This window comes from Calidris pugnax, unplaced genomic scaffold (genome assembly GCF_001431845.1).
Source record: "Calidris pugnax isolate Ruff unplaced genomic scaffold, ASM143184v1 scaffold54, whole genome shotgun sequence".
Taxonomy (NCBI): Eukaryota; Metazoa; Chordata; class Aves; order Charadriiformes; family Scolopacidae; genus Calidris; species Calidris pugnax.
Genome location: NW_015090864.1, coordinates 15843993 through 15866999, shown reverse-complemented (window position 1 = coordinate 15866999; position 23007 = coordinate 15843993). Strand labels below are relative to the sequence as shown.

At 37.6% G+C, this 23007-nt stretch overlaps 1 protein-coding gene across 3 annotated transcripts in view; it reads left to right on the top strand.

The window, feature by feature from the left end:
* WAC (WW domain containing adaptor with coiled-coil) overlaps positions 1-22531 on the top strand; it is a 60414-nt gene extending 37883 nt beyond the window's left edge. For 2 of the 3 annotated variants that reach the window (XM_014944928.1, XM_014944930.1), the window contains exons 8-14: positions 1023-1268; positions 3276-3395; positions 4354-4502; positions 8229-8347; positions 14596-14782; positions 18439-18566; positions 21032-22272. In XM_014944928.1, the coding sequence (XP_014800414.1) occupies positions 1023-1268; positions 3276-3395; positions 4354-4502; positions 8229-8347; positions 14596-14782; positions 18439-18566; positions 21032-21101 (1019 nt within the window). In that variant the 3' untranslated portion in view covers positions 21102-22272. Of the gene's footprint in view, positions 1-1022; positions 1269-3275; positions 3396-4353; positions 4503-8228; positions 8348-14595; positions 14783-18438; positions 18567-21031 lie in introns of all 3 variants that reach the window. The other variant, XM_014944929.1, reaches the window with a different exon arrangement.
* The last annotated feature ends 476 nt before the right edge of the window (positions 22532-23007 follow it).

The following is a 23007-nucleotide window of genomic DNA, read 5'->3' as shown; positions in this document are numbered from 1 at the left end:
GTCTTGATTGAATTTGGGGGCAGAGATCTCCGATGGGTTTAATGGGGATGAGAGAAGCTAAACTTGAAATATAGCGGCCCAGACTCCTTAAAGATAAGACATGTGAAGTGACTGATGGCACGCTTAATGTAAGTGGAAATACTTTCAGTGCAAGAATTTCTCACAGTACTAAAAAGGAGGAGAAACTTTCATGTTAACTGGAAGTCAAATTTAAAATTAATTAAATAGCTCTCATAAATTAGAACAAATCGCTATACAGTATAATTGAATTTAGGTACTAAGCATTTCTGTGGATAGTAAGTGTTGATATTTCCTAAAATGAAATTAAGAAAATAAAGGATATTGGTCTTGATGCTTCAGGAGAAGCTGACAAATCTGAAACCAGTTATGGGCAAATACATTTCTAGACGTTTTTCCACTCTGCTGTGGAGATGTTAGCAGCTCATTATGCTGTCTGTGAATCCTGAGCAATGTAGCTGGATTGTGTGTGATAGACTTGGTCTTTATTTTATAGCTTCTTGTGGTCTGGTCTCTGAAGAAATGAAGCATGGCTCATACCTTCCCCTCAAATTTGACATATTAACCTATCTGTAAAGTCCATGGACTGTAAGGTTTTGGTTCATAGTGTGTTTTCCAAAGAAAGATTGGAATCATGAGTAAAAACATAGAATATGAATATATGCACAGTAAAAGAAAAAGAAAAAAATCCCAAGGAATCTTTGGTCCACATTTGTCCTAAAAATTGGAGGGAGGGGGGTGGAAGAAGGGAAGTACTGGGGGCTTTCAGTCCAATATCTTGAAGTGGAAAAATTTTCATGTGTGTTCCTAATAAATGCTAGGTTCAGTAGCGTAAATTACACTAAATAACAAATATCTTCAATTTTTGGTTTTGGTGTTTTTTTTCTTCTCTTATAACAATAGTCAAGCATTTGATCTTCTGAATTTAATATGAATATTATACTAGTGAGAAGTTGTCAGGTTATATTGGGGAAAATGAAAATTACTGTCTGTCTCCTGTTCAGAGTCTGCATCTGTGGACAAGTCTGTATCCCATTCTTGCACAACTCCTTCTACATCTTCTGCTTCTGGACTGAACCCAACTTCTGCGCCTGCTTCATCTGCTCCTACAGTTCCTGTCTCACCTGTCCCACAATCACCAATTCCTCCATTACTTCAGGACCCAAATCTCCTTCGACAGTTGCTGCCTGCTCTGCAAGCCACCTTGCAGCTTAATAATTCTAGCGTAGATATATCCAAAATCAATGAAGGTAAGGAATTTTTAAAGGTGATGTAATTTCCTATTTACACACATTATTATATTATTGGATATTAAGCTCTAGTAAATGCAAGCCTTACTTTAAAAGTGAATAAATGAATCCCTAGGTAAAGGGGGGATTGTTTTTGTTTGGGTGGGTTTTTTTCCTGTTAAACCCTTTTAAATTAGCCAAGTAGCACTTAAGACTGTTAAGCTAATAAATGCTGATGTATGTTAGCAGTCTAATTGAGACTGGTGACTTAATTGCTGAATCAGCATTCATCTGTTGCACAAAACCTAGTTACAGCTTTTTGTTCTTTTGTTTCGTGCAGTGTTCTTTGTTTTCTGTCGTTTGTGCTGCTATTCTAATAAAACATGTTTGCAAATACTGAAACTTCTAGGGATTCTTAAATCTTGTTGCCTAACAACTTATTTTTCTTTAACAGAACACGTCAGCCTTTTTGAATAGAGAGACCATATCAGTAATTTTGCTAGCCCATTACATTTTGTGCATGTAATCGGTGTATCTTTTAGTTTTTTGTCACAGTGGACTAGTTTATTAGAAGAAAGTTTAGAACTAGCTATAGTAACCTTTTGCTGCAAGAACAGGTAGAGTTGATGTATTTTTACAATGTAATTTTATCTAACGTGGTGTCTGCATGTTGCAGGTTACTGATGAAGAAAGTGGTGTGGGATTTTTTGTTTGCTTCTTTGAACTTCTTGCGCACTAATCGGTGATTTAAATAGGAAGCAAAACATGTAGTATCCAGAGTTAATTATCTTTTAACTTTTTAAAAGTGCAAACCTTGAAATTCAAAATAGTAAAATTTAAAGTGAAATTGTACTGTTATGTGTATTATGATTATTTATAAGGAAAAGCTGTCAGTTGAGTTCCTTTTAATCAGCAGATAGACTGTCTTCATTCAGTACTGATAGGCAAGTAAGTTACTATTTTTTCCTACGCAGGGAGAAGATTTTAAAACTGCAGTGCACTAGGTTGGGCTAAAAAAGTAGTATTGTGCTTGTTTGTGTTAAAAAATGAAAGGTCCGATCAAGACTCCAACTGTATTTTATTAGAAAGCTGCCAATTTAAGTTCCTAGTCATTTTTTCTTGCCACATCTGAGCAGCAGCTGTGTCTGCCTTGGAGCAAGAGTGTTTAATATTGCTCTGATGGCGGGAGGGCCTGGCCAGCAGGTCCCTGTGGGCAGAGGGACTCCAGCTGGCGCAGCGGGACTGCCCTCACTGTGCACGTGATGCAGAGTTATTCTGTGGTTGTGCTGGTGAGTCAGTTTGTTCAGACTTGTGCAGGGGTAGTGCATGTTCAGGAAGTATCCCACAGAGCCTGTAGACCTTTCTGAAAAGATTAGTTCAGAGGCTGGGTCTCATTGGCTCATACAGCGAGATGCTCTTCCTGTGTAGTGCAGTTTTAAAACAGTTGGTTGAAAATGATTAATTTTTTACTGGAGGAGTGGGGGATGGGACAGCTAAACCCTGAACAAATATGTTCTATTTTTTAAAGAAAAAACACTCGAGTGTCTGGATTTTTAACATGAAAGATCTTTTTTCCTTAAACAGGAAGTCTTCCCACCCTGCTCTTCTCTTTTAGTGAGTTGAAGTGATACTGATGTTCTACTTTTTTCTTAAATTATTGTAGTTAAAAAAAAACAAACCAAAACATATTCTGCTTACTACAATAACAAATTGAACCACTGTTCTCTTTGTGTTTACTAGAGTTTTTATTGATGCATAAGATCAAGCTGAAGAGTTAAATTTATTTTCTAAAATTTTTTTTTTTAGTGTACGTATTGGAGAGAACTTCTAAATAAAGGACTTTGTTAGATATGCCAAGCATTTGTTAATTGAATTCAAGTCATTGAAAAAATAATTCAGGTGGCTCTTTGGTGTATTGTGGATGTAGGATCAAAATCAGAAAGAAAATGTAGCTTAAATGTATTTAGCCAGTTTGAACAGTTTAAAATGATGTTCCAAAATAACCATTAAAACAATGTTTGTTTTTAGTTCTAACAGCAGCTGTGACACAAGCCTCTCTGCAGTCTATGCTCCATAAAATTCTTACTGCTGGACCATCTTTCAATATCACTTCCCTAATTTCTCAAGCTGCACAACTGTCTACACAAGGTATTGAGAGTCTTCTTTTCACTTATGTAAAATTGTTATGTTGCATTTTATAAAGACTGATACAACTGAAACTTGTAGAAGCTGTCTCTTGTCGTATCTTTGGCCGTCTGGCACAGAGGATGTTGAATGACTTCTTTTTCCAAAGATAGGATAAGAAATTGTTACGTGGGGAGTGGGAAGATGACAAGCAACTACGTAAATGTGCTTCTCTGTCTCGCCTTTCGGGATTTTCTTTGTATGTTAACTAACTCTGTATGAGTAATGCAAAACATGTCAATTTGTTCTGAACCTTAATTATACATTATTTAATGTTCATTATAAAACACAACTGTTCCTTGGTTGAACACCCTTGTAATACTGTGCATCTGTGACTCTTGGGGGAGGCCTTAAATTCTTAAAAGAGAGTGGATTTTTTTGTAGTCTTCCAGGCATGATATTCCTTCGGGTATCTTCAATACATTGTGGTTTCTAATTTAATAAAGCTAGAAACTTAAAATAAAACAGTAAGTGCAGTCATGTTATTGAGTAGGTAAGCAGAATCATGCTATTTTTAATTTTAACCAGTAATTAAAACATGGGTCGGGGGCTGTTGATAAGTACCTAGAATGGATGAATAGGTTCATGCATTCTTTTGGTTAAGTAGAATTGAGCAGTCTAAAATAGGAATCACAAGTTAAACTAATTTACTCTCTCCATGTGTAAAAAGCAGTGCATAATAGCTTCTTCTAAAACTTGAGGGGAGGGAGAAAGAGGTGGAGAGTTTGGAGAAAATACAATTCTTTAGGATTGTTGCTGAACGTTTGATTGTTCCAGTTCACCTCCCCAACAGTCTCAAGTTGAGTATGTTTGTCTGTTACTTAATACAGCATACTGCAAAGTAACAAAAAAACCCCCATCTAATTCACATTTAAGATAGGATATTATTTTATTTAAAAAAAACTTTTTATTTTTTTTACAGCTCAGCCATCTAATCAGTCTCCAATGTCTTTAACATCTGATGCCTCATCGCCAAGATCATATGTATCTCCAAGAATAAGCACGCCTCAGACTAACACCGTTCCGCTGAAACCTTTGATGGCTACGCCACCCGTAGCATCGCAGCAGAAGGTAAGATCCTTTTGAGTTATGTCATATTGTAGCAAGAAACCATTATAGGTAATAGGAAGTATTGCTGCTATATATCCGTGTACTAGCAGTTACATATAAAATATCTGTTATCTTTCCCTATAGAAACAAAAAAAAAAATTGAAACAACTATTTGGCTGTACTTTTGTGGTACAACTCTAACATATAATTGTAGTACACTTTTCCGTTCTTAAAAGAAACTCTTGTGCTCGCTTCAGATGCTGTCTGGAGATACTACCAAGAGATCAGTATTTTAACATGTTTAAATGGAAACACAAACTTAATCCAAAGGCAACAGGTGATACAGTTTCTAGACTTCAGCCAATAAAAGACTGTTAGAATGGAAGAGAAATTCGTGGGGAGGTTGACTTCATGTAGTCTCAAATTTGGTTTAGAAATGTTCCAGGTATTTACAAGGTCAATTAGCCTTATGTTCATTTCCGTTCCTGTCCCCTTGCCCCCATTCATTTAGAATTCCTTAATTGTATCAGTAACTAGGAAACATGAATTGAAGCTAACAAATAAGCTCTTAAGGTTCTTCCTAACGATGAAATAGAAAACATAAATTAGAAAACATAAAGTTGTCTTTTTTTTACTTTGTTTTGTTTGCATAATCCCTCTTATGGGTCACTTCTAAGAGGGGAAATGTCTTTTGCAGAATCTGAGCTTAGTATTCCATAGCTTCCAAGTGGCAATACTGAGGAGTAAATATGGTTTAGGATGTGATTATTTATTTATTTCTAGAATTTCTCTGTCCAGCAGATCAGAGACTCAGTTTTGCTGTGTACAGGGGGGAAGTAGATGTAATTAGAGACACTCAAAATGAACTTCCCTTTTCTTAAGGGTTTTTCTTTTTCCTTGTTTAAAGACTTGTGATTCATCTTATAGAGCAAGGGTGCAAAGAGATCCTGGGTTAAAGGACCTATTATGCAGGAGGATTTTGGTACTAACGGAGAGTGAAGGCACAGCTACTGATTTGCACCCTCTGGTGGAGAGTAACCTTTCACACTCAAGACAGTTTTGTAGTGATAGGTAGGGCTGGAGGACTTAACACTCTTGTGCTCTTTAGGCAAGTTTAAAAAAAAAAGCCAAACCAAAACAAAAAAGACCCAAAAACCAACAATTTAGCAGTTTACAGTGTTGTTTTGACTGTGGGAAATGGAATTTTGTTGAGAAGGATTCTCATTTCTCTTAGAGGTTTGCTGTTGTCACACAATGGGAACTTGTCCTGTCTCTTCATTTTACTGATCTTTAAGTTTGAAACCCTCAGATTTGAACCCAGTCTTATCAGCATGTTGCTCAGTGTATGTAGTATCTTACCAATGTGAGAAGCATGACTCTAGACAGTCTTGCTTGATTCCCTCAGGTTTTCAGTGGAAGGAACAAACTTCAAGGCTAAATGCATGTTTGAGAAAAGTTGTTCTGACTTTAGTGTAAGTTATAACTACAGCAAGGCTGCCACTTCTCAAAAAAACAACAGAAAAGGTGTTGGTTACCTTATGCTTTTTCTGATCCCCACTTACATGCAGGGCTCTGTGATTGCCTATAGTTAATGACTTGACCTGCAGGATTTCACCTCAGGTATTTTCAAAGGAGGGTATGGTGTGTTTTATTGATATATATATGGCAGTTCTTCTGAAAGTGTTAATGTCTATAATGTGACACATTTTGAAATTACTATATTTTAACCCATCTTTCCTTAAGACTTCACCATAATGAGGTGAAATTGCATGTTGGGTTTATTTTTGAAGCATTTACAACGTGTTTGCAATTGAAATATTAACTGTAATACATTTCTGAGTTACTGCTTCCAAGCTATAATATCTTTGCTTCAGAATGCCGTTAATCCTGATGAACTGCTGTGTGTTATTATATACATTGGCAAGTTTTCACTCCCATCCCTCTGTGAGGAAGTTGCAGCTCTTACTACACTGGGATATTGTAATCAGAAAGCTTTCTACTTCCTAGGTACCTAGAGTAGCTTTGCAGGTATCAGCTAAACAGAATTAGTAGTAATGTTTGACAGAAGGAGCTTTTCTTGGTTTTTGTATTCCTCAATCCTGGTGTTAACAACAAGAAGCTACCTGCACATGGCAGCTCAGGTGTCACAGGCTCCAGGATCCTGGGCATCACATTTTGTTACTGAGCTGTGCCTGTGTTGTACGGTTAGAAACTGTTCTGCATTTCTGCAAGACAACTGTGTAAAGCATAGCTTACACAGACCCATCAAGCCCAGTGAGAATATTGCTTACGGAATTATTATTTTCTTTTTAGCCCTTATTATTTTTCTGTTCCTGTTATATTTACTCTTTTTGAAAAACTTGGAAAATAGAGAATATTTAGGAGTGTTTGTGGTTTATTTGTTTCACAAATACTAGCTTTTCTTTACAATCCATTTTTGGTTTTATTTTTACCAGCGAAGCAGCTGGTTAGTTTTCCAGTTTGGATCTGCAAGGTGATTAAATTACCTCTGATGGACTTTGCGTTTGAAATTATTTTTTCTGTTTGAACAGCCTTGATAGTTGTTATGCCTTCTCGCAGGGTGAGCAAAATTCAGGCATTGATAGCAAAGTTCTTCGTGTCATACATTTCATAAAAAGAATCAGGTAGTCTTTTTTTCGTAAATTGGTTTAGGAATTGCTATTATTTCGCCCCCCTTTAGCTGTATAATTTTGTTCCTTTCCACACAGTGAGTGATCTTACAGTCATCTTGCTTTAACTTTGCAGAACCATGACCTTTTCATGGTGCTATTCAGACTTTTTTGGCTTTTGATGATAATTTTAAAAGGTGGCTTTCCCTTTTTGGCATATAAGTAGGTTTGAGATTACATGAAGATTTCCTGTATATTTAAATAAATGAATTTATGTCTTGAGTTTACTTTAGCAAATGCTCTCTTACTTGCCGTCTGTAGTTTGTTTCACAGGAGTCTGTTTCTGAAACTGAGAGAGTTTCTGGAGGTTCAGATGACCACTAGTTAGTAATCAACACCAGCTTGATGTCAGCAAATGACAGACAGGCTGCCCAATTTACACTTTTTTCTTTATGGATGCCTAGAACCTGTTTTTCTTCCCTCTTTATTTCTTAAAATTCTTAGCTTGATTTTCCAGAGTGGGGAATAAATTTTGGAGCTGCTTCCTCTCTTGTATGTACTTTAAAAGGGACAGGGGTATGCAGGGTATGGGGCAAAAAATAGTATCTTGAACTCCATTTACTGTAACTTAGATACTACTGTGTTCCCAGACTTTTCATTTTCATCCTTTTGTAGTTCAGGAATTCACAGAAAAAAGACAGTATCTCACTGTTGGTGTCTTAGTATCTTAAATATGAATGTGTACCACAAATGAAAAGCAAAAAGCTACTGGTGACTTTTTTTTGGTAATACATTTTAGAACTGACAGTACAGTTAAAAAGGGGAGTAACAGGATGATAAACATGCTTTAGATTTGTTTTTCCATTTCTGATGGAGGTGTTACAATTCTGTTATGACCTAATTCTGCTCTTGCTATCTAGCACAGTGGAACTGTAGATTATTTAAAAAACCAACAAAACAACAACAAACCAAACCTTGTGAAGAGTATAAAAATTATGTCAACAAAAGACCTTGCATCAAAAAAACCCATTGGTCATGTAATTTCCATATTTTCCTCTTGTTTTTACACTTGATGTTTAATGTGGAGAAAATCTAATTGAAATTTTGAACTTTCCAGGTTGCTACTCCGGGTGTTAAACAAGGACCAGCTTCCCAGGCAGCACCCCAGCAGCCGGTAATAGCTGACAAGCAGGCGGGGCACGAACCTGCCTCTCCACGAAGTCTTCAGCGCTCAAGGTACATTGAAATACTCTCTGTGCCAGCCTCTGGTTTTGCTCTCAACCCAATGTATGTTGTGTGTGTCGCTATTTGTGGATTCGTCTTTGGCCTATTTACTGAACGTGATTTAACTCTGCTCTACTGAAAGAATGCAGCTAAATATATTTTTTTACAGAGCTAATGTGGTAGATTCTCCATTTCTGAGTCTGGAGTTTTTGTTTCTTTCTGTGCAGTTATGGGATTTGCTTAGTGTTATGTATTTGTGGTGTCTTTCTGTAGAGTGATCTGTGCAGTTATGGGATTTGCTTAGTGTTATATATTTGTGGTGTCTTTGATTTTTAAATTAGTAAGAACTTTTGTCTATCAGACAATTTTGCTACTTTAAAGAAAAACATTCAAGAATGAGCACGTTTTACAAATACTTCTGGTTGGCCAGACTTTTTTGTCAACATTGCAGCCTCTTCAGATGTTGCATGATAGGAGCATTTAGCCATGGATTTACAAAGTGGGTTTAGAATTTGTATCTTGTCTGAACTTGTTCTTTTGGGAAGATGATCTTCTCATTGTGTAGGATGTGCAAGCAAAGGATGTGCAAAGTTTGGTTGCATGGCTGCAACCAAAGATTTGTCATAAGATCCTTCCTTCTGTGATGGAGTCATGGTCTGGAACTGTGGCAGGAGGAGATTGCAGGTTGACTTTTTTAAAAAGTACATCTTTGCAATGAATTCCTGTAAATCGTGTTGCACTTAAAAGCTAGATTTTTAGAGTGGTTGAATACGGTGTGTGGTATGATAGTAACAAACAAACAAAAAAATCAACACTCTTTCCTTGTCAGCATACCTGATGCTACAAGGTGGTGCTTTCCAGATTATAAACTAGTGAGGCTCTATGAATTAAGGTTGCATTTTTCTACAGCCTAAATACAGATTCATTGTGTGGAAGTTAATCATAGCTACGTTTCCTTTGCTTTTACTATTACTAAAAATTTAAAGCAAATAGAGCTAAAATTATTTTTTACTTGTTTGGGGGGAAGCACTGCTAAGAAATATGTGAATAGCTATTGATAACTTTGAAGTTGTGAACACTTCAGCCATGTCAGTTAGGCAATTAATGCAACGTAGGCATACAGTGAGTCTTTTGTAAGACATGATTCCAAAGTCACACCGTGAATTATGGCTGCTTTAAAAATGGAACTAAATGAGTGCTTCCATAATTAATAGTTTTATCAGGTTGCCAGCTTCTCTTTATTTCCAGAAAGGACTGGGAATGTTTTCCCTTTACCTCAGAAAATGTAAAACTACTAGGGGGGGGAGAGGTGTTTCCTCTCATTTTCTGTAGGTTGTAAGATTTTGTAGTTCGTAGTAGTGTATTTCAAAACCATCCTGTTTTCCTACTCTTGTACGGATGTTTTTACCTCTCTGGAAGCATTCTGTTACCTGTGGTATAGTCAGTCTTTAGCTCAACCAGCAGCTAAGGCAGGTATTTGGCTTTATTGAAGCATTTGAAAATGTAGTTTGCAACTCTATGTGTATCATTGCTGCATGCATAGCTCCCCCTGCTGCTAACATAGCAGTGCTGGGATATTTTGTGACAGTATATTTTATTCATAGTTAAGATACAACTTTATTTTTGAGAAACCCATATATTTTATTTATTTTTTTTGAAATGTTTCTGATGTGTTTTTTGCTGATGAAGTAGGAGTCAGAGAAGCCAGGTTGATAAATGGAGAGGAGGCAATTCATAAGGGAACTTTGATTCTATTAGAACTAAGGATTAAGTAAGCATGGAAGGTGATGCCTCAGTTCTACTTAGTTAATAAATGCAGATGTTCTGTGCACCATCAATATGCTGATGCTGTAGGAATACATAGAAACATAGAATAATTTAGGTTGGAAGAGACTTCTAGTTGTGACCTAATCCAATTCCCAACTCAAAGTAGGACCAACAAGCTTAAATTTCTAAGGGCATTGTTTAGGTGATTTTTTGAACATCTCTGAGCATCTTCTAGTATTTGACTACCCATATGGTGAAATGGGGTTTTTTATTATGTCTAATTACAATTTCCCTTGTTGCAACTTGTATCTCTACCTCTTGTCCTGTCACTGCACATAGCTGAAAAAAAGTCTGACTGCTTTCCCCATAGGCAGTTAAAAACAGTAGGAAGATCCTTCAATCCCCTTACTTTAGACTTTTCCAGACTGAATAAACCCAGTTCTATTATTGTGTCCTGATACAACATGTGCTTCAGCCCCCTCGTCACCTGTGTGGTCCTCTGCCAGACTTCCTTTGGTGTGTCAGTGTACTTCTGGTCTGGTTTTGGGCTTCACTCTACACACTGCTCCAGATACTGGGCATCTCAAGCTCTGAAAAGAGAGGAGGAATCGCTTTCTTCAGCCACAGCCTTGCTAATACAGCCCAGCACGTGCTTGGACAGCTTTGCCACGGGGATATGTTGCTGACTTCCATCTAACTTGTCCACCGGGATCCTCGGGTCCTTTTCTGCAAAGCAGCTTTGTGCCCACTCAGCCTGTGCTGCTCCATGGGATTGTTGCAATGTTGTTGCATGGGGTTATTCCACCCCGGGGGGCAGGACTTTGCATTTGCCTTTTTGGAATGTGGTTCCTGTGTGCCCATTTAGGTCCTTCTGAATAACAACCTACCCTCCAGCATATTGGCTGCTCCCCCCAGGTGGATGTCATCTGCAAGCTCGCTGAAGCTCTACTGTGTGCCACTGTCTAGGGTTTTAGTAACAGTGTTGGCCCCGGTATTAATCAGTGAAGAACAGCACTCGCTGGCTTTCAATTGGTCTTTGTACTGCTGACTGCAACCTTTGAGCCCAGCGGTTCGTTCAGTTTTCCACCCACCTTAAACATGAAATATAGATTCCATAAGTGACCAGTTTGGCTATAAGAATACCATGGGAATTGATGTCACACGCTGAAGTCAAAGTAAACAACATTGCTGCTTTCCCCTTATCCTCCAAGCTGGTCATCTCATCGTAGAAGTCAGTGAGGTTGGTCAGGCATAACTTCCCCTTGGTAAATTTTTTTCTGCCTTTTATTCTTTCATGTAGCTGGAACCCCTTTCAGGAAGACTTGCTCTATAAATTTCACAGACGCTAAGGTCACCTGGCCTGTAGTTTCCTGGGTTGTAATCCATGTGCTTCTTCAAGATGGCTTTAATGTTTGATTTTTCCCCCCACCATCATCAGAAAACTCGCCTGCTCACCGGGATGCTTCAAGATGATGCTGCATCTGAGTTACACTGGCCAGCTCCCTGGTTACCCTTGGGTGCATGGCCATATGCCCAGTTAGCTTAACTGTTCCTTAGCTTTGTCTGCTGTAGGTAATACTTTACTCATGGTGATGTCTCTGCTGGTGTGCCTTTGTGTGTGGAAGGCCAGGCAAAAAAAAGTTGCTGACTGTCCTGGCCTCCTTCATGTCCTTTGTCTCTAGATCCCCTTGTGTTGTAGAGGGGCAACCCACCTGTTCCTTAACCTTTCATTTGCCCCTGATGTACAGCCCGTGTTGCCCTTCATGTTCTTGGCTGGTTTCAACTCCAGCTGCAAAATCTAAATGCCGTTTTTTTTTCCTAATCAACTGAACATTTCTACAGTTAAGCCTTTGCACTTGTAAGTGGTTTTGAAATAGTTGAGCCAATTACTGAAGAGAACACAGAGCCCAAAACCCAGAGTATTTTTTACCACATTTACATCATATATTCTCTCTTCTGGTGCCTGGAACCAAGGGAAGGTTATGTATACAGCTCAAAGAAAGCTGCCTGCAAAAATCTTTCTGCATATATTTTTTTTTAAATTCTAAGCTTTTAAACAATTTTGGGGGTATTAAAAGGAATTAGGTTAAAGTCTTTGCTGCAGAGCAGTTTGCTGTACCTAGTTTGTTGGCTGTTTGTTTGGAAACCTGTTGTAATTCTGTGAATGATTAGCATAAATGGCTGGGCATTGGCCTGTAAAGATAGGTGCATTATGCTGGGTTTCAGTCAGCAGGGGGATAGGTTATGTGATGAATTAAGATACCTCTCAAATTTGTTTTTCCTTCATATTACTTTACATCACTTGCAGGCAAGTAGTAAGAAAGTTTTAAGAAATAGACTGAAATTATTTCCTGTGTTGAAAAGCTGCTGCTGGTGGGAGAGTGATTGTAAACATAATCTTAGGAGTAATGGCTGGGGACTTCTAGGTACTTACGTAATTAAAACCACTATTTCTCAGTATATGTAGTGCCACAGAGCATCGTAACTGTGAGATACTGTCACAGTTGTGGTGCTAGTGTTGTTCCTCTGTCCTGCTTAAGCTTGCTGCTTTGTCTTCCCTTACACGGGTGGGAGGCCAGAGCAGGCTGTTTCCACCCTGACCTGTCCTTGTCCATGTTCACAAGGATCACTAGTGCTGCTCCCACCTCTTCTTAGCAAAACACATGAACAGGGGAACAGAGCCACTTTCTGGGAGTGTGGGGGGCATGGGTGTGATTGAACAAACACTGGAAAGGGAGGAGTGTAGAGGCCTTGTTTTTGCAGGGGATGGGGAATAGAAAAGGCCAGGTGCTGAAACATCAGCTTCTCAGCTTCTTGACCATGGGTTATATACCCCTCCAGTGCAAGTTCTGTTTTCCTAGAAGATGAGATCACCTGGACAGCAGTGCTTGCAAGGAGGAGACAAACCCCCACATTCTGATTGTTCATTTGATAATGGTGATATACCAAATAGCTGTTTTGATGCTGGTGAATGTCGTAGTGGGGCTGTCTCTTGGTGATAGAACATGGAAATTGAAGACCAGGGATGACCTCTTACATGTAGCAGAACTGTGTAGATGAAGCTCTGGTATTTATCAGATGTGGTTGGACCCACGTGACGTGAGAGTGTAGTGTTCCTGCTGGCCCTGATACCTGGGCTTCTAGACACATGAAAAGTAAATTTAAGTATTGGTGATTTTTATATTTTTGGAGGAACTTCTGTAGCTTGTCAGGCTTAATGTTAGGTGTTCAGGTTATGTGTCATAGCTTTATTGAAAGAAGTGATAAAAGTGAAACTAAAAATTTTACTTCTTTACCTAGAGAGCTTACCATCCAAGTGTAGGGTGGAGGAGTGAGTATTTGCCAATTGGGAGTACAAAAGTACTGTTGGATTAGTCAGTCATATCAGTTTACCAAAGATTTACTTAAGCAGTACCCACCTTTTTTTAGTCATTGCAGCAGGAACAGGCTTTTGTGAAGAGATGGGATTCTTAAGAAGTAACTCTTAAAGTGGCCTCTCCCATACATGAGGAGCATCACAAGGTAGAGAGGAAAAAAGTCTTGTGGAGTGAGAGGGTAATTATTAGAGGAATGCAGTTAAAAAAAGCCCCACCAACTTTGTTTAAAGCAATGGCTAGAACACATTGTAGATAACATAATCTTGAGTACTGCGGATGGCAAAAGACTGCTATGCCAAGATCAGCATGAGAGTTTCTTAGTAAAAATTAGAGAAGCTTTTGACAAAGAATTACGGTTCCAAAGTAGAATTGGGAAAGTGGTGTATTGATGTAATGTTCAGGTAATGTAAATGTTGTGTTTGCTTGCACATGGGGGTCTGAAAGGGGACAGCCAGAGGCTTTGTCCGACCACAGAGGTTTTCATTCATCTTAGAGTACACACATCAGCTGAACGTGTTCCCATGCACCTGTTCTCCAGAAATAGGTTAACAAGCCAGCCAGAAACACTGTGGTGTGAGTATGTTCCAGTGAAGCAGTTGAGTTGGTAGCTGCAAACATGCAGCTCTGTGATACTTCTGCTCTCTTGAGCTCTTTAAGTGGGAATGTACGTTATCTCAGAGTCACCAAGGTGTTTGTGCTTTGGCATTGGTAAATGGCTGTACTCCTCAAAGCCCATACGGTTATGTTTTCAGATCAGGACATCAGGATTTGTACTTAATGATTATCGTTACGCTTGCTGACATTCTGTTGAGTAAACCTGCTTGATTCCATCTCATATGTCATTATTGGAAAATCTTTGGTGTGCAGCTATTTGAAGGAAGTATCAGAGTTAAGAAACAAAAAAACCCTGTCATATTGTAGCACTGCAACAGTTCCCATGCAAGCAGGAGGTCTGTGGAAAAGTGGCACAGGTTTGGTCTACCAGAAGTATTTACTTGTGGTTTAAATGCTTTATGCATTTTTGTTGCTGGAAGCAATGAATTTTGAGTGTTTATTTCGCTATAGTTTTATATATGGTTTAAAATGCTCACTTTTCTTTTTAATTCTTTCTTCTAGTAGTCAAAGAAGCCCATCACCAGGTCCAAATCATACCTCCAGCACTAGTGCATCAAATTCAACACCTGCACCACAAAATACATCTGTACGACCCACTTGTTCATTAACACCTACGCTAGCAGCACACTTCAATGAAAATCTTATAAAGCATGTTCAAGGCTGGCCTGCAGATCATGCAGAAAAGCAGGTGAGTACACTTGTTCTTTTGTTCCCTGTAACAGTGCAAAATGTAGATCTTAAAATCTGATCTTCTTACAAAATTTGCATTTTCTAGGAATTAAAAGTATTTTTAAAAACTCCGATGCTTGGCTTTAGGCAGAAAAAAAAAGAGAAGGGGGAGAGAGATCAGGCCAGACCTGTGGGTTTTACGTGTCATTGCCATTTAGCAGTTGAGTGTTTCTAGTCTCACTTAAAGTACCAGGGCTTTTGAAATTCTCTCAGATGAACAGCTAACCTCATAACTATTTTTGTACTCTCAAAGTTCTGTTGCAAGAACGTAAATTTCAACAAATTTTTATAATACGTTTTTGTGATGTGATGTATGAATTAGGTGAGAGAGAGAAACTATTTGAGACAACTCCACAGTTTGAGTCACTGATTTGTTAGCTCAACACAGTAAAAAAGGAACTCTGTCTTGTTTGTTGTACCCAAGTTTTAAGATGACGTAGAGGGCTCAGACGGAATTTGGGCTATTTTTACATAATGGGAAATCCAGTAGGATTGCCATCCATATTTTCTAACTAACTGCCTGAAACCTATCCTGTTGTGGTAATACAGGGAAACTTGGATGCATGTCAGCTGCTTGGAATGTATTACTCAAAGGAACCGTGTTGGTTGAGTCTAGTTCCAGTCCTTTCTCAGGCAGCCCTGTCTGACACAGGCTGGGGGGGATATTAATCTTAGGACTTTGCTCTTTGGAAGAGAGGTTGCGTGCTGGATCAAGCCTACACTGCAGGCTTTTAGGTAGTATTTTTTAGGATGGCTTCTAGAAGTGCAGTCTACACTAATAGCCCATTTGGACTCTTTTGGGGTTCTTGTTTTGTAACTTTTCATTCATTTTTTCAGATTCAATTTTGAGACATTACCAACCTGTACTGAGTCAAATGACTGAGCCATTGCTGTGGAATGTGTGTTTAAGGAAATGGTGCAGCGCAACCACTTCTCTCTGTGGCCTTGGCTTGTAGTTTTGATAGCGTTGCTTTGACTGTGTTCTGGATTGACATATATTTTAATGCAGAAAATATACATTTATACAGTTATAGGTAATTTTCTCCTCACTATCAGCAATAAAGAGATCAAAAAACCCAGCTAATGCTAGGGGATCATGTACTCAGTTGGATACTTTCACCTTTGTGCCAAGTGTTACGTGCTGTGTTGTCCTGTCTGCTATTTAAGGTGATTTCATGTGACAGTGCTGCTTACAGACAGGTTTTGAATAGTAACACGTGAGGGACTTAAATATTTGATAGAAAAAGTGAATGGAGTATAGGTGCAACACACATTGAAGAAGGTAAGCTAGATGAAAGTGGAGAGGCTACAATATGCAGTGCCTAGGTTTCTTCAGATTTCTAACCAGATGCATAACTTAAATTGAAATTAGGGCATAATAGCACATGACAGAGGAAACTGAAAAATAAATAAGTAAATGAATCAGGTGAGCCAGGACAGGTATGTGTTAAAGCAGTCAGACTTGAAGAAATGTACTGTGCAGTACTGAGTAGCTAAAACAATTCTTGAACCACTAGCAGTTATTTTGCAGAATACATAAGAAGCAGTTGATGTGGAAAACTGAAAAACAATCCAGTAACGTGACTAATTGGAAAATAATCCACATAAGTATCTTATCTTTAAGGAATGTGAGAAATGGAATTGTAGGTGGTCTCAACTCAGTAATTGTAGAGGTACTTTGAGTATTGAACAATATCTAAGTAGAAAAATGATGAATTCACTATTATACAAACACCTGGAAAGAAAACCCTGATAACAGTCAGTATGGACCTTTTAGAAAGAAATTATGTCAGGTTTTGGGGTTGTTTTTCTTTTCTTTTGATAGCAGGCTTTGGTAGTGTGGGAAAGCAAAGAATGTTATATCCTGATTTGGAGCAAGACTGTTAAAACCTTTTAACAAGAATCTTGTATTCAAAAACAATTTTAAGGCCTTTTAAATGAGATTACTTTAAGATGAGTAACTGATCAGCTTAAAAAGAAGTACTTTGAAAGTTGTTATTGATAATTTACTCTCAGTCTTAAGACTTTGGAATTGTGTGGGGAGGACATGGGAAATGATACCTTACTGGAGACCAGGACACTCCTAGATGTCAACACACTCCAGAAAAGAAAACTGGGAGGGAATTAGAACACAAAGTACTTCTTTGAACTGGAGAAATGCCAGAAGTTGATGAAGACCTGTGCTAATACTATTATTTTGGGGAAGGAAAAATCAAGTATACAAGTACTTAAGCAGATGTTGTGGATTAACCCCAGTAGGCTGCTAAGCAGCACATAGCAGCTTGCTCACTTTCCCCCAGTAGGACCAGGGAAAGAATTGGCAGGGCAAAAGTGAGAAAACTCAAGGGTTGAGATAAAAAGACAGCTTAATAAGTAAAACAGGGGTGGGAAGTGATGCAAAAGCAGTCCCTTACCAATGCCCAGTCAGTCCCCTAGCAATGGCAACCCCTGGAAAACTGCCCTCCACAGTTTTACTGCTGAGTGTGACATTGTATGGTGTGGAATATTCCTGAGGTCAGTTTGGATCAGGTGTCACAGCTGCATTCCCTCCCTGCCTTGTGTCCACCTACAACCTGTTTGCTGTGGGAGGGTCAGAGTGAGAAAGGGAGAAAGCCTTGATTCTGCATAAGCACCGCTCAGCGGTACCTAAAGCATGGGTGTGTTATCAACTCTTTTGGTCACGGATTGGAAACATAGCACCATACAGACTTCTTTGAAGAAAATTAACTCCATCCTAGCCAAGCAGAGAATAACATTGCTAAACATAGTACTGCAGGAAAAGATCTATGTGAAACATATTTTTTTTTCAGTGTGCTACTTAAAAGAAGTCCAGCCAAGCAGAGAATAACATTGCTAAACATAATACTGCAGGAAAGGATCTATGTGAAACGTATTTCTTTTCAGTGTGCCACTTACAAGAAGTCTGCTTTCCTTACTGCAGTGTGATACACAAGACCTCAGAGTAATTATGCTAGTCTCCTTGGTGCTGTTGGGGAGTTCTCTGGAGTCATCTATCCAGTGCAGGGACTAGACTTGAAGAAATGCACAAACTGGGGATAGATTGTGCTTTCTAAATTTACCCTTCTCCTTTTCTCCACCTGACTAAGTGGGGATATTAAAATGATGGAGTTTGTCTGGAAGAGAACAGCTGAAAAAGACTGCAAAGTGTGTTTTGTTTTTTTTTTTTTCCTGTATAAGGTAGCTGGAAAGAAGATGGCATTCAGTTGTTTCTGTCACTAATACTTAATTTCAATGGAAAATTTAAGTCTGTCACTGAAGTAGTGGACAGAGCCTTTTAACTCCTTGAATAAATTACTTTAGAAACTCAGCCCTGTCATATACTGTCTTTCAAGTTGGGTGGGTAAACATTTGTTAGGATCAAGGAAATCTAAACCATCCCTGTCTAACACAGCATGGGGCAGCCAGTGGTGTTCATTTCTCATTCTAAATGGGCTTTTGTACAGAATTTAACTTAGTTCTGATTTAATGTTCCCTTTTGAAGTTAGTGCTTTGCTGTTTCAAGATACAGTTATTCAGTGATCCTCAGGCTACAGCCAATTGTTTCCAACTAATGGCACGGTTTAAAATCCTAACCTTTCTGTGTAACCATTGCAGGCATCAAGGTTACGTGAGGAAGCCCATAACATGGGAAGTGTCCATATGTCAGAAATTTGTACTGAATTAAAGAATTTAAGGTCTTTAGTTCGAGTATGTGAAATTCAAGCAACTTTGCGTGAGCAAAGGTAAGTGTGTGCTCTGTGTTTATTTTCAAAATGGTAACTTTCAAGGTGGTATTAGAACAATTGCATTGTTTTGCATGAGCTGTATTTACTGATGACTTCGTAAGTATATTAATACTTGCCAGTTTTGCAAGATGTCTTTACTCTATGTGTTTCACACAGAGATACTTGTTAGTCTCCAGTGGCTAGAACCAGATATACAACTTCTGTATGTATTTTCTCTTAGAAAAGAAGTACTTCCCAGATACATTGAGTCAATTGATTTTTCCTAATGCACTACACTGCTTCAGCATACTTCTAAAATATCTGTCCATACATGGTGCATAGATCACATAGGTACACACCTGCATGGTTTGTACTGGTCATAAACACTACAGTTTGCACAAGACATTATTTAGGTCTAAAGCCAGAGCAAGTTTGAACAGGTATCATTGGTGTCACAACCTAAGGAAAAATTAATGTATGTTACTTAGTTAGGAGGCATCTGAGAAGATCTTGGGGTTCTTTAGTGAGATGTTCATTATAGCAAAGTGGACTTCTGCTTCTTAAGCATGTAAGCAAAGTAGACTTCTGCTTCTTAACAGCTATGTTGCTGAAGACTGTTGTGCAAGACTGAAAAGTTTAGTCTTACAAGACATGCTGAAAACTTTTGGGCAGTAGTCATGATCCTGAATCTATTTTCACATTCAGTTTCCTTTTTGAGTGATGTTATCCCATCTATTAAGTCACACTACAGTTTGAGTACGGTGATTCTGATTTACTGTTTTAAGCTGCTTTAATAGCATTGAACACTCTTTAAATAGCTAGTTTTATCTTAGAAGCTTTTGCTTTTTGACAGTAAACAATCCTTTAGTCAGAAGTAGACTATAAATTTATCTTAGAAGCTTTTGCTTTTTGACAGTTAGTAAAACAATCCTTTAGTCAGAAATAGACTATAACATATTTGTAAATCTTTCCTAATAAAGAATCAAAAATATCCACCCTTTCTGAAATTTTATTTCATAACTTTTTTGCATAAATCACAATTTCTGTAGGATATTCAATAAACTGCTTGGTTTCTTACAGATTGTATCTGCTAAGATTTCACTTCTGTCTCTAGGTGCACATTTGATCTGAAATAACATGGCATTGTTCAGCTCATTAAATAGCACCTTGTTTCTTGTACACTGTGCATCCTTAAACTATCAATGGATAATGATTATTATGACTCTGAGTCTATGATAACATGTATCTTTTATTTTTGCTGCAATCCCAAAGATGTGGAATACACGGCATAAGTAACAAGTTGGTGGGGGGAGGCTTTCACAAAGGATGGGATTATCAAAGCAAATACACTTGAATGATTGTATTATTTCTACACTTTTGCACGTAACTATTTAAATTAGTTCTAAGAGCGAATTTTATCCCTAGACAAAGCAATTATATTGTTTTAGCCATAACTGCCAGCATGTGAAAAGGCACTTTTTATTGACTGGCATATTTTGCGTGCCCACACCTTGCAAGTTTAATGTGGGGTGTTTTTTTTCAGGGTGTTTATCTTAATCGTTTTTCACTGCTTTGCAGTAGAAAATTCATTTTTGCTGAACTGAGCACATACTTGAAAAGTGTTTTTAAAAAATCTGCTGAAGTGGATGCTTTTTTTGTGTTTATTAAAGTTGCTTCGGAGTTTGCAGAATATGTATATGAAAATTCAACTTTCCCCGAATATTTTCTTAATTCATTCACAAGTTTGCATTATACTTCAGCATCATAAAAAGTTGTTTCAAAATATTCATTAAAAATTCTGGGAAACCGTTATGTAAACCAAATGTTGATGAATCACAGTAATTGTTTCTGTTAGTTCAGTAGAAAAAGGAAAAAATGTGTAAGGGAATTGCTAGTAATATAATTTGTTACTAAGCTAGGTGTAGTTACAACTTTTTCCTTAGATGTCTTTTCATGATCAAATATTTTGAGATTAGATCTTACCATAGCTAGAGACTACCACTAACTGTGGAGCCAAATAGTAGAAAAAGAAATGTGGCACCTAGAAGAAAACTTGCTTGTTTTAAAAGGTTTATGAGCTCTTTGGGTTGTTGTACAGTGTGGAAAACAACATTACACAGGCATAATACTCACAGGCAGAATATTCAGTTCCTCAATGTACTCTTCCAGTGTCCCACTTTTTCTGGGAGTTAAATTCAAGTGAAGAGCAGGCTTAAAAGATAATTGTGTATCAGTCATAACGAAATACAGGAACATAATTTTCTGTATTAAGGTATCAAACATGGCAGGTCTATCTGCATCTGCATACGGTGTTTGTAGGTGATTGAACAGATCGGGAATTAATTGAAAAATATCTGAATTTTATTAACAGAGCTAAGGAGCTTGGTATGTTTCATTGAAATTGTAGAAGTACTTCTGTAGATACTTATTTAATATCTCTATAATGGTAATATTTATACTGATTTATTTCTTTTCTCTTGCAGGATACTATTTTTGAGGCAACAAATTAAAGAACTTGAAAAGCTAAAGAATCAGAATTCCTTCATGGTGTGAAAAGTTGTAAACAATTGCACATGGTTTTGAGTACAGGAACTATTAAACTGATGCCCAGTCTTAACACTTTTGAGCTGCATTTGAGTAGACTTTGGACCGTTGAGCTGGGCAGAAAAAAAAGTTGACATGGGGAAGGGGACAGGAGGGGAGTCAAATTCAGGGGAAAGATACAAGAATGATTTGTAAAACCCTTGAAATGTAGATTTCTTGTAGATGTATTCTTCACGTTGTAAATATGTTTTGTAGAGTGAAGCCATGGGAAGCCATGTGTATCAGAGCTTAGACATCCAAAACTAATCAATGCTGAGGTGGCTAAATACCTAGCCTTTTACATGTAAACCTGTCTGCAAAATTAGCTTTCTTTTTTGTTTTTCCTTTTTTTTTTTTTTTTTTTTTTTTTTTTTTTTTTTAGTTAATTTATCATTCAGAAATCTTGCATTTCCTAAAATTCAATGCAAGCGCCAGGCGATTTGTGTCTAAGGCTGCAACAATTTGGGTAATGTACAAAATATCATGAAACAACTGTTTCCACACTTGCACCGAATCGAGAGCAGTGCTTCTCCATTTCTGTTTTACAGAGAAATGTTTTTCATTTTCTGTGTTCCATTTCCCCGTGAAATCCTAAATCTGATTTTATCAGTTTTTTAATGCTTCTAATTTTCTCTTTTCTTAAGGCACTGTTGCTATGGCACTTTTTCTATAATCTTTTCATTCCTGTGTACAGTAGCTTAAAATTGCAGTGATTGAGCATAACCCACTTGTTTGTATAAATTATTGAAACGTATTTCCATTTGCACCCTGTAAGAATGAACTTATAGTACTGCTGGGCATGTGTGCTGAAAGTACATTACTTGCTCAAACATAAGGAAATAGCCCAATGAACATGTTAACATGGTTGTGGGAGGGGAAAGAAGAAAAAAAAAAAAGCTAGTCAGATGTGAATTGTATCTGTTGTAATAAACATGTTAAAACAAAGAAACACTGGTTTTCATTTCCTTTGGTCAACACATATTAAAATTTGGTCTGTTTGGGGACTCTTTATTAGAACTGTTCTTGTTGAACATTTTTGTACTTAAATAATTCCTCAAGGGAGGTTTTGTTTAAAACTTGTAAACAGGAAAATGTGTATAAAATATTTAATGAAATATAAAATTCAACAAGAATGATTTAAGACACCTCCCCAACAGTTGTCATATGTTAACTCCTGGTTTACCTGTCTTGATATTATGACATTTCATTTCGAAGGATGTTTGTGTTGTAGCTAACTGTTTAAGTCTGGTGCTGACTGCTGTTCTTAACCATCACAAAACGCTGAATTTGTGTAATTGGAGCAATCCACCGTTTGAAAATGGTGGCAAAGCTCAGCTTTGTATATTGTTTCCTAAAGTATATTAAAAATAAAAAAGAAACTATTGCTACTACAAAATAAACGTGACTTTTTCTTTGCTTAAAAACAACAGAAATAGCGATAGAAGTACTAGTTGAATTATTTGCAGAGGTGAATATGCTACAGTAGTCTGGTCAGTAAGAAAGATTGTAGGTGATGGATTAAAAAAACCTTGATGATAAAGGTGTTAACATGTGATGCTACGTGTTTTGTTCCTGCAAAATACTGTCTTTCAGCACCAGAAACATTACTTGATTTTTATTTTGCCTTTTCTCGTGTTGAGGGGGCTCTGACTGATATTATTATTTTTTTAATCAGTTGTTATCAGCTGAACGCTCTGCCCTAACAAGATACTGCAAATGGAGCAAGATGGAAATACCTTAACTAACAACAATAAATGAGAAATCAGGATAGATTTACTTGTAATTGTTCCTCACTTTTTAGTCTAGCAGTTGCTGTTGTGTTTTGTATCATGCAAATGTTTAGTTTTGTTCAGAAAATGGGAATAGAATAATCTTG